The 14948-nt window shown below is 33.0% G+C and overlaps 3 protein-coding genes across 5 annotated transcripts; 2 read left to right on the forward strand and 1 right to left on the reverse strand.

Moving 5' to 3' along the window:
• Window positions 1–1577: 1577 nt before the first annotated feature.
• LOC137823392 (peptide chain release factor PrfB1, chloroplastic) lies at window positions 1578–6984 on the forward strand. Of its 2 annotated transcripts, none has more exons than XM_068628500.1 (7): window positions 1578–1831; window positions 1959–2036; window positions 2995–3215; window positions 4451–4654; window positions 5202–5417; window positions 5643–5829; window positions 6453–6984. In XM_068628500.1, the coding sequence occupies exons 1-7, from the start codon at window positions 1672–1674 to the stop codon at window positions 6500–6502; spliced, it is 1116 nt and encodes a 371-aa protein (XP_068484601.1). In that variant the 5' UTR covers window positions 1578–1671; the 3' UTR covers window positions 6503–6984. The 2 variants fall into 2 exon arrangements, with proteins under 2 accessions (XP_068484601.1, XP_068484600.1); XM_068628499.1 differs by having other exon boundaries at window positions 6590–6984.
• Window positions 6985–7345: 361 nt separating this feature from the next.
• On the reverse strand, window positions 7346–12101 carry LOC137823393 (uncharacterized). Of its 2 annotated transcripts, none has more exons than XM_068628501.1 (12): window positions 11828–12101; window positions 11693–11748; window positions 11565–11598; window positions 10880–10978; window positions 10618–10766; window positions 10053–10091; window positions 9818–9910; window positions 9223–9321; window positions 8945–9031; window positions 8298–8381; window positions 7725–7790; window positions 7346–7606 (listed from the first exon to the last, which is right to left on the reverse strand). In XM_068628501.1, exons 1-12 carry the CDS (start codon window positions 11892–11894, stop codon window positions 7520–7522), a joined length of 960 nt encoding a protein of 319 aa, XP_068484602.1. In that variant the 5' UTR covers window positions 11895–12101; the 3' UTR covers window positions 7346–7519. The 2 variants fall into 2 exon arrangements, with proteins under 2 accessions (XP_068484602.1, XP_068484603.1); XM_068628502.1 differs by having other exon boundaries at window positions 11893–12083.
• Window positions 12102–13133: 1032 nt separating this feature from the next.
• On the forward strand, window positions 13134–14722 carry LOC137823828 (acyl carrier protein 2, mitochondrial). The gene is made up of 2 exons (XM_068629112.1): window positions 13134–13467; window positions 14330–14722. The coding sequence occupies exons 1-2, from the start codon at window positions 13258–13260 to the stop codon at window positions 14504–14506; spliced, it is 387 nt and encodes a 128-aa protein (XP_068485213.1). The 5' UTR covers window positions 13134–13257; the 3' UTR covers window positions 14507–14722.
• The last annotated feature ends 226 nt before the right edge of the window (window positions 14723–14948 follow it).

A 14948-nucleotide genomic window follows, 5' to 3' on the forward strand; every position in this document is an offset into this window, starting at 1 on the left:
AAGTTGACTAGAAGTAAAAAAAGTAAAAAAAAAGAAATGAGAAACAGAGGAACCAATTCACCCAAAACAACAATTATTGTTAGTGCTTACCCGTTTGGGAACACCTTGTATATACTTTTGCTCGCCCAATGCCCTACATATTATTTCACACTTTAAAATTCTAATAAAATATATTCATTAATTAACCATACATCAAAAAATAAATTTAAAGAAGTATTTCCACTGATATCTAAAAAGCACTGAACACAAAATTGCATTAACTAAAGTCATTCAAAATATTTAAAGTTAAACTGTGATTATTTTGAGCCCCTGATATTTGTAAAACTGTTACACATTATAATTTTTCGATTTTAAGTCATTGAAATTAATCCCAGACACAAGAACCAACTTTTTGAACAAAAAAAAACCTACTCTTTTCTAGTTTAGGAATCCATTTATTTGTTTAGAAAGTTATTTAAAATTTTGCAAATAATCGAAAGGAGGTGCTAAATAATTATGTACCAGTTTTTACGGTACAACTTTCTAACTAACAATAATTAATATCCTTTGATGTCTCTTTTTATGTGCCGACACACCCAAAAGTCTCTAAAAAGCTCATATAATAATAATTATCTAGACAATTTCTCTACACGTTTCTTAATATTCTTAATTATATAATACTAGTCATGTCAAAACAAAATTAAAACAAATCAAACAATAACATAACAATGCATTAGGAAATAACAAAAAATTAATCATATGTACCCAATATTTTATCATTCCAAACCTTGAACAACAATGCTTGCGAAATTATATATATATATATATAATATAATATATATTTTATTGTTTAATTACCGATTATTTAAATTTAATAATTTTTTTATAATTAATTAGATATATAAACTTTTTATTAATAATAGAAATTAATAGAATTCAATAATTATTTTAATCTTTAAAATATCTTTAATTTAGTCTCTATAATTAATTATTTTTTAATAGTTTCTATAATTAATTATTTTTTAATAGTTTCTATAATTAATTATTTTTTAATAGTTTCTATAATTAATTATTTTTTATTTATAAAATTAATTTTTATTTAATTATTAAAATTGTTTTTAGTAATTATGAGAAAAAGAAATATATTTTAAATATGATTATTTGACCGCTATATTTTACAAAATATGTAATTTTAGTCTTTAATTTTAGTACACTAATTTTTATTTATTTATAATTTTGATCTCTAATTTCTTTTATACAATTTTGACGGTTTAATTTTAATAATCCGTAATTTTATTCAATTTTTAGTTTACTTATAAGTAGTTTTTGTTTTACTTTAAATATAATATAGTGAAATGGAAAAAGGAAACGCTATACTCGTAATTTTTATGTGATTGAAAAGACTAATATTGTTGCAAAATATAATTATCAACAATTTCAATATAATTTTAAAATAAAAAAAAAAGAATGAAAATTGCGTAAAAATAAATCCAGCATCAAAATTTCAGATTATTACAAATTATAATTTCAGAAAAAAAAATCACCATTAATTCCATATTTTAAAAATAAAATAATAATAATAATAATATTTTTTGTTCATATATTTATTTATTTAATATTTTTGTAATCAGTTAGAGTGCGAACCAGTTTCTTATCTGGTTGTTGTTCCCTTACCTTACGAGCTCGATAGCCATGGAGGTTGTTTCGCAGCCTCTGTGCACCATTCTATTCGCCACGTGCAAACACTCACTTCTCATTCCGCAAAAAATCCCCAATCCTTCTAAACACTTTCCCTTCTTCTCTTTTCGCTCCACCACTCTCTCCTCTTCTTCGCGTTTTTCTCCTCCGTCTCGTAATTTCTTTTTCTTTTCCGCCATTTTATCACTATTCACTTTCTTCTCATCCTATTTAGTTAATTAATTAATTTAATTTCTTTTCACATTTTCTAATATTCGGTGCGTTTGTTGATTTTGTGGCAGTTTTGTTCGCGGCGCCGGAGAACCAATTGAGTGTTGGTGAAGGAGAGAACACCGATGCAAGTGATTGGGCACTGCAAGGTACTTGATTATTAGTTGATTTTTTTTAATCTTGTTTTAGTTCAACGTTTTAGTGTGTTTTTGAATTCAAGGAAGTTGATTAACCTGTTTTATTTTTTATTATCATATTATTGGTATGGAATATTATCGATTTAATTGATTATTAATGTTTGGATAATCATCCCCATAAGAATTTAGAGAGAGAAAAAATGAGGAAAAAAGTTAAAATTAAATCTGTAAGCCAATTTACAATAGCGTATCTGTTTCCGTGTCAATGGCCGTGTAGCGTCCTCCGGAAGCTATAAACTATTGCTTTTGCTAAATGAATAAATTTGGCATGGTTTCGTTTCTCTATGTGCATATTGGATGTGTATCCAAACACACTCAGTGCTTGTATTATAGTAAGGCAAAGGTGCCTGTTGCATGTACCTCTTTCCAATTATAAGCCAAGACCCTTGAGTGAGAAGTTCACAGTGAATTAGAGATATCGAGTTTTGAACTGCAAAGTTGTTTTCTGCTATTAACTTATAGTTGAATGGAAGGATTTCCTTGGATTTTAGGTTTACAATATGCCTCATAACCATAACCTGCTTCATTTGTTTGGCAGAATTTGTATCTTTTTTTTTGTATTCAATTACTGGGAGTTGGAAGCCTTTTAATTAAAGGAATGGAAGTGATTGAAATGAAACACACAAAGACTACTGGGCAGCCTCTGATTAATATTTGTTATTCATTATTTTCAATTTTCCAAATCCATGCAATCTAAGATATAGTTTGGAATTGAATAAGTTGATTTGTATATTATCCTGTGAACTTCTTTAGATTTTAGGCGCTTGAAATTTTCCTCTTTCCTCTGCTGTTTCATGATCATAATCATATAATTCATCATAATTCATGAATAGGTTTAATGAGAGGAAACTTGCTAAATCAATTCTGGTTTGTTGTTATAATTAGCTCATAACTTGGTATTATTTTGCAGATTTTTATTCCCTGAGGAGGGATGTTGAAATTATGTTACAACGTGTTGAAGAGATTAGAGAGTCTTCTGGTCTACAATTACTGGAGCAAGAACTTGCCAATTTGGAGGAGCAAGCAGCTGATAGCTCTTTCTGGGAAAATCGGGCCAATGCTCAAAAGACTCTTTCGACCTTGGCTGATATTAAAGAGAAGATAAAATTACTCAATGATTTTAAAACCCAGGTTAGTTTCTTATTTTGATTTTCAACAACGGGGAACCCCAAGTTTCAGTGTCCAATTATAAACTCCTGACTGAAAGAGCACTGGTCTAGATATGCTAACAATAAAAAGTGGAATGTAAAATTGAAATACATAACAGGTTTGTTTCAACTACCGTGTACAAATAAAAATGCATTCTTGTTGAGTTTGATATTTTTGTCCTGATAATTAAAACACCATGCTCTTCTCTAAAATTATTTTTGCATTACTAATTAAAATGAATTTGCTTTTACAATTATTAGTAAGTGGGTTTATGCTTAACTCAACTTCACAAAATCAGCTTGTAAGGTGAGGATTGCACCCCACTTATTCCTAAACGTGGGATCTCCAACAACAATTATAGAAATAAATTAGAATATAACGTTTTTGTACCTGCTTTTTGGGTGCCTCTTCTAGTTTGAAAGGAAAAAGATTGATCTATTTTCTAAGGAATGCACAAAATTGTCCCTGACCCTGACTTTAATTCTCCCATTTATGCTTTCATGCCCCCATTTTTTATAATATATTATCTAATACCTTTGTTTAAAAGAAATTTGAAAATTTTAAAAGTAATTTTGTTCACGGGTTTCATTTATATTGATATGACGGTTGCAGTGCTAGATTTATTATAAAAGTTGTTAGATTTTTGGTCTTGTATGTTGGGCATATGTGCTAAATATGTTTCTTATATTTACTGTAATAGGGATGGGAGTAGCTATAAAAGCTAGACTAGACTAGACTATTCGTTGCCTAAATAGCTATTGCCATATGTTCGAGACATTGGATTATGCCAGGCTAGTTACCTATCTCAGAAGGGGTTGTTGACTGGGGATTTTTTGAAAATATAAAAGCTTTGCCTGGCCTGAAAGTTTATTCAGAGCCCTGCAATGTTAAGTCCTTCAATCGGGCCAAAAAACTTAATATTGGTATAACCTTTAATAAAAAAAGTTGTATTTTCTTTAATATTGGTATAAAAGAAATAAAAGAAAACTTAGTGGTAAAAGAACATAAAAACCAAAAGGAACTAGCCCACTAGCAGACTGGGGAAAAGGAAACCATACCATCTGAAGACTTGGCTTTTAAAGAGGGCTGATTCATGGTAGGTGTATGGTGTATGCCTAAATCTTCCTTTTCTCTCTAAGGGCTCATTGTGTGCCCTTTTCTTCTCTTATGCAAATTAAGCTATGTGCCAATATGGATTTTCATCGCAATGAATGTAGGTTGAGGATGCAGAAACAATAGTTAAGCTGACCGAGGAAATGGAATCCATTGACAGAGGACTTTTTGATGAGGCCGCCAATCTTATTAAAGAACTGAATAAATCGCTAGATCGATATGAGCTAACTCAACTTCTCTCTGGTCCTTATGATAAAGAAGGTGCTGTTATCTCTATTACAGCAGGTGCTGGTGGTACTGATGCCCAGGTAAATAGGTTTCTATGTTCAGATGCTATATTAAGAAACTTGTTTCTGACATTCCTAGTTCGTGGTGAAAACATTTTAGTCTGATATATTATACTGGTAGAATGTCAGAACTTGACTGCCAAGAAAAGCTACAATTTGACTTTTTCCTTGTCCTGCAGTTGAGTTTTGACTTTAGAATACTACCTAGATGTCTCAACATATTTAACCTTTCCTGGCTTTTAGTAATATTTGTTGATCTCTACTACCAAGTATCTATAAAACAGTCATATACAATAAATCTGGACAGGCGATCTCCTAATATATGGGGTGTGGGTTTGTTAAGTAAATAAAATTCCACCATAGTTATATGCGGGAGCCTGTTTTACTATTTTATTTCCATCCCACAATACAGGGTTTTTTCCCTGTCTCGTGTGAGATGATGCAACCAACGTATCCATCTTTCCTTTTCCTTTTTCTATTTGGATTATATTTTGAAATTTGAATACTTAATGGTGATTCTGCCAATTCAGCTTTAACTTCTGTATAAAAATTATCATCTCCAGAACAGGATTGGGCAGACATGCTTCTTAGGATGTACGTGAGATGGGGTGAGAAACAGAGATACAAGACCAGAGTGATAGAGAAATCCCCCGGAGAAGAAGCTGGAATTAAATCTGCCACTGTTGAAGTTGAAGGTCGTTATGCATATGGGTATTTGTCTGGGGAGAAAGGAACACATCGCATTGTTCGTCAATCACCTTTTAATGCCAAAGGCCTTCGTCAGGTAATAACCAACATTTTGATAGCTGAAATACCGTGTTTGTGAATAACAAGTGTAATGTCCACTCCTCCCCTCCTAGCCCCACGAATCAAAATAAATATATGTCCTTAGTCATTTTCTACAGATTTGCTATTAGATATTTGATGAACCGTTAATATTATTTTTCCCTTTAATTATCAAATTCATAATATTTTCTTTTAAACTCCAATTTTTAATATCTATAAACAGACAAGCTTTTCTGGTGTTGAGGTTATGCCTCTTCTGCCCGAGGAATCTATGAATGTTGAAATTCCCGAGGAGGACCTGGAAATTAGTTTTTCAAGAGCAGGTGGAAAGGGAGGTCAAAATGTGAACAAGGTTGAAACTGCAGTTCGGATTACACACATTCCAACTGGTGTCACTCTTCGCTGCACAGGTTCGTTAATCTCCTTTGGGAATTATTTGATCCCATTTGTATATTTTTCTGGACTTATTACATACCTTTCTAAAGTACTATTCCATGTTGCACTGGGCAATATGCAGGTTGGTGCACATAGTTTTAAATATATCATAGTTCTAAGATGATGATAACTCAGATAAATTTGGAGACACTATACTTAACAAATAATTTAGTGTCAAATCTACTTTAATGGATCAAAATTTCAAACATATGCCGCAAAGTGTTCCTCATTTGGGAATTCTTATCCTCACTTTAACCCTTTCGGTATGACTAGAATCTAAAAGTAGTCGTTTAGGAAACTAATCTATAAGCACAAAGTCATCGCAGCAATATCCAGTAAGCTAATTACTACAGCCCTCTTTGTTTGGAACATGTATATGATAATCGAACTTGAAACTGTTTTAGGCGACCTTCTGAATTTTCAGTTATGATTACTTGGTTTGTGTTAAAACGTTTTATCAAAAGACATTTATTGTGAATTGCACATTTGCATATCTAACTGATTAAAATGTTGTGTGAATGGTATACTATGTAGTGTATTTGGACTTTTGTTAAGGAGGTCTCAGGTTTATATTTGGCATGGACTGTGTATTTTCTAGGTTCACTAAATACAGGATCCGGGACTACTAATGCTTTTGTTAAATTTTGAGGGTCACTTGCGCCATTTCCAGTCTGCATCCAATTCAAACATCTGTTTTTAATTGCAAGTTTTAACTTTAAAAAAGCATGGTTGCAGAGGAGAGATCACAACTAGCGAATAAGATCAGAGCTTTAAGCCGTTTGAAAGCCAAGTTGTTGGTTATAGCTGAAGAGCAGCGCGCATCAGAGATTAAGCAGATTCGAGGGGACGTAGTCAAAGCTGAATGGGGGCAACAAATACGGAACTATGTATTCCATCCATACAAACTAGTTAAAGATGTAAGAACAGGGTATGAAACGACAGATGTCATCTCTGTAATGGATGGCGAGTTGGACCCCTTCGTCAAATCTTACCTCAAATTCAAGTTCAATATGTCACTGTCGACAAGTGTCGTTAACTGATATACCCCCTTCGTAGAAATGGATTACGGTTTGGTTGTTGTATTAGTTGCTCTCTGTAGTCAATTCCAATGCAAAATTAAGTTTAGATAATATGTTGTTTTGCAAGTCTTTTCCATTGATAATTTTAATTATTGTTTTTTACTGCATTAATTATTAATATTATCTTAACTGGGTGTTGTATAAAATGGATAATTAATGCAACTTAGGAGCTCGAAGTATCAAAATAGTGCATTTTTCAATGGCTTCTTCCAGTGATATTTGGAATTTGAGAGTACCACCTGCCATTTATTTACCGAACTAGACTCTTTACATTGCAATTTTCTGCAGCTCCATTTTCAACAACAAATATACTGTAGGTAATTTCCTTAAAAAATCACTAGTTTATTTGCAGATTGATTGCTCTATATTTTATGCATACAAAATTGTTCTGAATTTGAAAAGTATTGTGGAGTATCACAGAATGTCTCGCCCATTGAAAATTTATAAACCTTCATTGTTCATTTTGGAATAACATATAACTCTATTCTGTCAATTGCCCGAAAAGGTGTTATTCATTTTGACAGAGAACCTTTAACTAAAATACATTTGACACAAATCTTTGAAAAAAACCATGCACAGATGGGCATCAAGGGCCCTTCTTTTTTCCAAACAGTAAGCTCAAAGAATATGTGTTTCCCTTCTTTTCAGCAGCTTCTACTCGATTTTTGCCAACCTACAGTCATTTGTACAAGGTATCAATGTGTATTCATTTTGATCGATGTCCAGTAGCACAAAAGGTAAAAAAAGTCGTAAAAAAGTTACAAAATGCATACTATAGAATTAGAAAATACCTTGTCCATGAGCCAATAACCAACAGATGGCATGTACTGAACAAGATACATAACAGCGAGCACAGGCTGCACGCAAAAGATTTAAGGATTAACGTTGCAATCTGGAAATTTTAATTCATGCTAATTGAAAGCATCAATTAGCCTATCTAAGTGAGAAACCAAATGCTTAGATGCAACAAAATTTTAAATTGAGGAAAACATTCAATATTGTGGGTCGAGTGAACAAAAACTCTTCTGGATTCCAAAAAGTAAAGCAGGAACAAATATTCCCAGAATCATCCTTGAATTTGATGATGTTGCAAATTGACAAGGGAGCATTACATCTTCACGTCAATTACATAATTATTCCGACAGTTGCATGAAATGTACCTCAACACACTGTCATAGTGACACATTTAATGATACATTGAAAGGATGATGCTTTAAGAGGCAAACAAAGTGACGTGTATGAAAAATGGCAAAACAAGTATTAAGCAGATTCATTGTACAAAATGCAGAGAATCTACGGAGACACGAATGTTGAAAAATGGTGACATATTCAAACATAAGTAAATTTCTAATCAATGCTTTTACCTGATATGATATCCAAGCTTCCTTTAAGCCATGGGTTGCAGCAATGATAGTCAGCTCCGCACACCTTTCAGATGATACACGCTTCTGTGGAGACAGAATTTCACATGAATGAAACAATCTTTCAATGACTCAATTGATATATCCAGAGCAGACAACATGCGAGTTAAAGTGGACAATAGCAATAATCAAAACGAAAAGGGGAGAGAATACTGTATACACCAATATCTTGCACCATGCTGCTTCTTTGCAATATGTCATTTTCTTTTCAAAATAACATTAAATATTTTTACATATTCTTAGCTCCAGTTTCATTTAGCAAACATCAAAGAGGAGACCAGCAAGCCACATTCCTAGTTTAAAAATAACAATTCAATGTGTCTACTAAGCGAAAGGGAAAATATGTATATAAATTACATTCATCAATTTTTGTTAAAAATGTACAAGAATTTTTTTTCTTCATTCTTGACAAGCATGTATCTACAAGCTCAGAAAATGGTAATGTATCTTGATTTATCGCTCTAGAGAATTAGAAGTTTCCAAAGATACATGTACTACGTACTATGGTGGGAAGAAAGTAAAGAAAAATTCACTCATGTTTTGTCTTTCTTTGCAGTAGTAATGGATGATGAATTAGCAAATACACAAACCTCAGATGGAACCTTTGATCCAGCATTATTTGATGTTTCTATTGGACCAGGACAGACCACAGTTACTCGGATTCCTTTCTGACAGAGCTGTCAACATTAAATGATTAGTAGTGCATGACTATGTACAGTATGATAATTACAATAAAACAACATTCATTATACCCATTTTTTTCTCATTAGACAAAAAAACTACTGCGTTTAACTTCCAGTTGTGAACTATAGTATGGTTTATCATGGTAAATTGCATCCCTTCCTAAGATAATAGACAGTCTACATACCTCTGAACGCAAGGTATGGAAGTAACCATTGAGCGCATATTTAGAAGCAGAGTATACAGCCTGACCTGGGGCAGGTGTCTTTCCTGCTGCACTACTCATCTGATTGTAATTGAAAGTAACAAAAGATTATCAGTTTATGAATGGGAAAGAGGTTAAAAGAAATACTGAATAAGTTTTCCAAAATTATGAGCATTAGTTCTTAGCATAGTCAACAATTAAAGCGAAAACATAAAACACGCCAATATAATTTTACCAAACAGTTAAAATTGTTATTGTTCGTTGACAGATAATATGTAACAGAAAAGTTGACTAGTGACTACTCTCCTTTTTAGTTGCACTTGTTTTGGTTAATAAATCAATGCAGTCACAAACATCTGCCTGCAAGCTCCAGCTGCTGTAGTGTCTGATCACTACTTAGAAGAGTGTGCTTGGTTTGCAGTTAGTGCATTTTCAAAAGCATCCAAACATGAATGGAAGAAATCCATGGATTGCCATTCAATGTGGAAATAAACGTGAAAACAAACACACATTTAATATACTATTTCCATTCAAATTTCATAACCAAAATAAGATATTGTTATGAATTCCTGCTTACCACCACAAAATGACCATGCCCCCTCTTTAACATGAAAGGTGTCAAGAGCTTTGTAAGAGTTATTGTCCCAAAAACATTGACATCAAATGTAGCCTAATCAGGAGAAAAGAGTAATATAAAACTTCAGATGACTACTTATAATGTTTTGAAAGAAGACTGAAAAAGGGGTAAAAACAAATTTAAAGTAAAGGATTGGTAATTAACAGCGGGAGTAAGAGTGTCCTCTATAAAATACCTTAAGACCTTCCTCAGTTACATCTAAAATTGATGTTTTCTGCACAACAAAATAATCAATTCACAATACAGTTAATTGAATGAGCATATATGATCAGCAAATTTTATCAGATTGGTGAAGAGAAGTTTTATGAGCTTTCAACAAAGCATCATCACTATATTATACTGGAATGAAATGATAAGCTAGCATCACCCAATGAAATTTTCTCAGTGCTGGTGTAGATAGTAGCTAGCAAATTTTATAAGCTAGCAAATTTTCGGTTAATGTAGATAGTAGCTACAAACATCCTGAAATGCGTGCTGACCAGTAAAAAGTATCACCTTTGAAGTAGGAATTTCTATTGATGAAATGTTTCTAAACTCATAGGGCCACGGATGCACACACACCTTATAGGATGAATTAGTGACTAATAATGTTGTCTTGAAAAATTATATTTCTAAACGAAAGGATGATAGTCAACCTCTATTTCCTCTTCTTTTACACTAATAGGTGTAACTTTTAACTTACAACTACAAGCATATAGAAGTACTAAACAAGACATTGGATAAAGCAGTCAGTCACTTACAGGTCGCTCAAAAGCTGCATTATGGATCATGTAATCAACACCAGAATCCGAAAAAAAGTATTCTGCTTTCTCAACAGCTATCCTAAGAGAATCCTCTCCAGACGATAAATCCAATGGTAAAATCTTGACTTCATCAGGTGCATGCTTACCTGGTGGTATGCAAACCACATATTAATAGAGCATGGTATGTGACTATATCATTATTTGTACACAATTTACAAACTAATTTAGCACATGTAACCAGTAATACAACACAAAATACCTTTCAGTTGTGCCCTTACTCGGTTTAGCTCAACTTCATTCCTCGCAGAGATTATAAGCCTGGCCCCTAAACTTGCAAGCTGTTTAGCCAAAATCTCCCCTTTATTACATCATTGAAGGAACCAAAAAGAAGAAGGAATCAGCTCTGCAAGCAAAATTAGTTACAAATAGGGAAAAAATTCTGGCTGTTTAAAGGAATCCTTCTTAGATTATACAGAACAAAGTAAGCAAAAAGGAATTCTGAAATAATAAAATAAAGTAAGAAAAAAGTGGCAATATAAAGCATTGCAGATTAGAGTAGTGCCAGTGATATACTTTCTGACACACACCACTATTAGCTAAGCTTAAAATTGATCGAAAAATACAAAATCGGAAGAGGGAACCATTAAATAAAAAGTGAGAACAAATAAAATTTGTTATTTCGAGTAATTTCAACCAATAAAAGAGTGCGTATTCAAACAAGTGACTTAGAAAGTGCGTTGCTATCATTAATCACCCTTGATTACATTTTTCAAAGGCTAATTATTTTGATTCCTCCACTTATCAAAGTGATTTTCTGCGCGAATTAGAATTCCAGATTGATTTGATCGAAGTCCAAGGTCAAAATGAGGGAACTAATCAACTCAACAGAAATATAATACTGAAATTGAAAAAAAAAAATCAAGAAGGAAGAGTTATTGTTATACCAATTCCACGGCTAGCGCCAGTAATCCAAACAACCTGGGTGGAAATGAAACATGAAAAGAGAAAGTCAGTTACGCAAGACACGAAGAATGAAGCACTCAAGTGTGTGTATGTGTGTGATTCTCGCAACCTTATCTTCAATTTCTTCGCGTTTAGGTTGCTTCTTAGACATCAGAGTGAAATCGCCTAATAAATCAAAACGAGAATTAGAACAAAAAAATGATAAGTGAAAAGAGAAAGCAACTGAATGAGAAAAATGAAATACCATAAGCGGCGATGAATTTGTATAAAAAGACGAAGAAAAGGAGTACACAAATGAAGAACACCAACATGAGGCTGGGCGATGCAATACAATACAATATAGAAGCTTTCGCTGTGCAGTTATTTCTGGTTTTGGTTGCAACGGAGTGAAGTGCCAACGCGATTTTCTAACGCGATTTTCCAACGCGAACGTGAAAGCTATTTACTAATCCCGATTTTGTTTTCGATACTTTAAAGGCGATTATACCGTTACAATATACAACTTCTTATTTCTGAATGATAAAAACAATGTTAAAAGTATTCCTTTATGCAGTTTAACCAGAATTGTTTTAGATTAAATATATATATATATTTTTTAAATTATACAACTCAAAAGTTAAAAGATTAAGTTTTATATTTTGGATTAATTATTCTTTCACTTTTAGATCATACAGTCTCAAAATACATTTTGGATTATATAATTTAAAATTAATTTTATATTTTAAAAAATATATTTTAGATTGCATAATTTTATTTTACTTTTAAATTATACCATTTATTAAAAACATTCTAATTTGCATAACTTGAAATATGTTTTATTCAGATTGATTAATTCAAAATTAACATTTATTTTACTTAGATTACTGAATCCAATAGCAAATTTTTTTCTTTCTAAAAGGATTTGGATTGTTGTATCAGATTGATTGTTTTAGATATTTTTTATGTTTCGTTCAAAAGAATTTGTTCCTTATTTTTATAATCATAATAAAAATTTATACGAATTTTTAGAAAATTATTATATTTATACTTTTTAAAATTGTGTTAGAACAGTGCTAGAATTTTCAAAAATCCAACAAATATTTTTTGAATTGAACACTTCACCGATAAGTGTCTTACGAGTGTCGACACTGATACGTATGTCCGACACTGATACGTCATTTAAGAGGAGTGTCTGAGCCTCATAGATCCCAGAGGTAATATTATTTTTCTTACAATTTCTTCATGTACCTCTATGCTTTCTTCATGCACCTCCACAGAACACATGAAATGATAATTTTGCCCTTTTTTTCATTTTCTACACCTCTCCGATAAGGTTAGAAAAAAAAAAAGCAAGTGATATTAACCATTTGTGGCATCATCTACCAGCATTGCACAAGACTGAGATATAAATCGCAAAAGGTAAAATGGGTATTTCAAAAATTTAGGGGTGCAGGAGGAAAATAAAAAGGTGTATAAAGTAATTGAATGGAGAAAGAGGGCCGAGGCGGAGTCAGGCCTAAGTGTGAGGCCCATAATTGAAAAGCCCAGGACGTGCAGGAGATGGAAGGGAAGAGAGGAGGGTTTTGGGCATTATGATCCATCATCATCAAGCATAACAGAAGAAAGAAGAGAGTATCGAAAAGACGAGAAGAAGGTAGAGAGTGAGGTTTAGGTTGGTTTCACTGGTGCAGATCCATGGCGGCGAGTAGGAGCACTTTACCTCTGATCAAATACCTAAGAGTGCGCGTCGACGCTCTTCCACGCAACTCTCCCTTAACCCTCGCTCCTACCGTCTTCCTTCGCCGTTTCTGCGAAGAGGTTCGCGGCAGTTTTCTCGACAAGTCCGAGGTCGCAGATCGCGTTATCTCCTGCGTTAAAAACTTCCAGAAAGTTGATCCCGCCAAGGTTCTACTCTCCATTTCCATCTATTACCGCTTTCCGCTCATGCCTAATTTCTTGATCCTGTTATATTTTCAATTGCTGCCAACCCTACACATATGCCACGTCACTTTCTTCTTCATGTTAGTGACAATCAATCTTTCCAAAGTAGCCATTTCACCTGCAACGTCGATGATGTTGTTCGACTGTTTCGTGACTGTAACGGTTACTGATTGCATCGCTCGCATTTGTCTAATTTAGAATCTTAGAATAATTAAACCGCTAATTTTGTCGCCATTTCTGAAGTTATAAAAGTTGTGAATCGACTTTTCTACTGGATGGCTTTCATTGTGCATAATGTTAAATTTAGGTTAGGGAAACATTATTTTATTTTTATTTTATACTTTTTCTCATAACTGTTTTTGCAGAAAACTATCTGAATAAATATAAAATTATACAAGTAATACCTTAAGTAAGAATTTGAGTACGTAACCCATAATTTTTCCCAAGTCGTTAGTGTTGTTGCTTCTCCGTTTTGTGAGTTGGAAAATGCATATGGACGATTGGTTTCACAGAAATAGCAATTCAAAAACACATTAGTCCTAAGTATACGTATTTTAGTTAGTTTAGGGGCCAGTTTAGCACGAGTTAAGACTTGAGAAATTACTTATATAGGAGATAGAGTGATATTTCAAGGATAAAATGGATGGTTTTATTTGATGATGAATTTATATTTTCACTGATTAATCCCATGGGCTCTGTTATGCTATGTATGGATGAAACATTTTTTCCTATTTTATTTGGCTAAATTTTGGATTTCTTTTCATTAGTTTTGAAATTTTATATTTGTAATGCTTATTCATGTGATTGTGTGTTTGTATTTTGTCAGGTTACCCCTAATGCTCACTTCCAGAATGACCTTGGATTGGATAGTTTGGATGCCGTTGAGATAGTGATGGCTCTTGAGGAAGAGTTTGGGTTTGAGATTCCTGATAATGAGGCTGACAAGATCAACTCTATTAAACATGCTGTGGACTTCATTGCATCCCATCCTCAGGCAAAGTAGAGTGTATACTACTTTTTCTTTTGTTTCCCATTGTCTAGTTTAGTAGGTGCATCAGACATTTTTGCTACCAAAGTGAACTTTATTTTCTCATCCCTCAGAAGAGTGTTTGCTGGGGATGTGCCAGCGTCCTTTGGTGGTAGTACTGGCATCACAGAACTTCACATTTTGTTTCCTCCCTCATTCATGTCAATAAGAATTGTGTTGAATTTCTAATTATTCTTGAGTTCTCCTCAGCATTGGATGCATTGTGCTACTCTCTTTTGCTTTGTTTTTTACTTCATTTGTAATAGTTATACTCTTGTTTAGTCTCCATGCACCAGGATCCATGTTATACATTGCTGGATGATTCTTCTGCAATGAGTTGTTCCCGTTTTTAAGGAAGATCTTCTTTTACCCTGTATTTGTTTTGCATATTACAAGAATATTCATCATTGAAAAGGAA

The sequence above is a fragment of the Phaseolus vulgaris genome, chromosome 8 (assembly GCF_000499845.2).
Source record: "Phaseolus vulgaris cultivar G19833 chromosome 8, P. vulgaris v2.0, whole genome shotgun sequence".
Classification (NCBI taxonomy): Eukaryota; Viridiplantae; Streptophyta; class Magnoliopsida; order Fabales; family Fabaceae; genus Phaseolus; species Phaseolus vulgaris.

Excerpts from the sequence above, each read along its gene's own strand:
- LOC137823828 (XM_068629112.1), top strand. The coding sequence starts at position 13,258 with ATGGCGGCGAGTAGGAGCACTTTACCTCTGATCAAATACCTAAGAGTG. Across the intron at positions 13,468-14,329 it reads AGAAAGTTGATCCCGCCAAG|GTTACCCCTAATGCTCACTT; the intron begins GTTCTACTCTCC and ends GTATTTTGTCAG.
- LOC137823393 (XM_068628501.1), bottom strand. The coding sequence starts at position 11,894 with ATGTTGGTGTTCTTCATTTGTGTACTCCTTTTCTTCGTCTTTTTATAC. Across the intron at positions 9,911-10,052 it reads TAACTGAGGAAGGTCTTAAG|GCTACATTTGATGTCAATGT; the intron begins GTATTTTATAGA and ends TCTCCTGATTAG. Across the intron at positions 9,032-9,222 it reads TCCATACCTTGCGTTCAGAG|CTCTGTCAGAAAGGAATCCG; the intron begins GTATGTAGACTG and ends TAATGTTGACAG.
- LOC137823392 (XM_068628499.1), top strand. The coding sequence starts at position 1,672 with ATGGAGGTTGTTTCGCAGCCTCTGTGCACCATTCTATTCGCCACGTGC. Across the intron at positions 1,832-1,958 it reads GCGTTTTTCTCCTCCGTCTC|TTTTGTTCGCGGCGCCGGAG; the intron begins GTAATTTCTTTT and ends ATTTTGTGGCAG. Across the intron at positions 5,830-6,589 it reads TGTCACTCTTCGCTGCACAG|AGGAGAGATCACAACTAGCG; the intron begins GTTCGTTAATCT and ends GCATGGTTGCAG.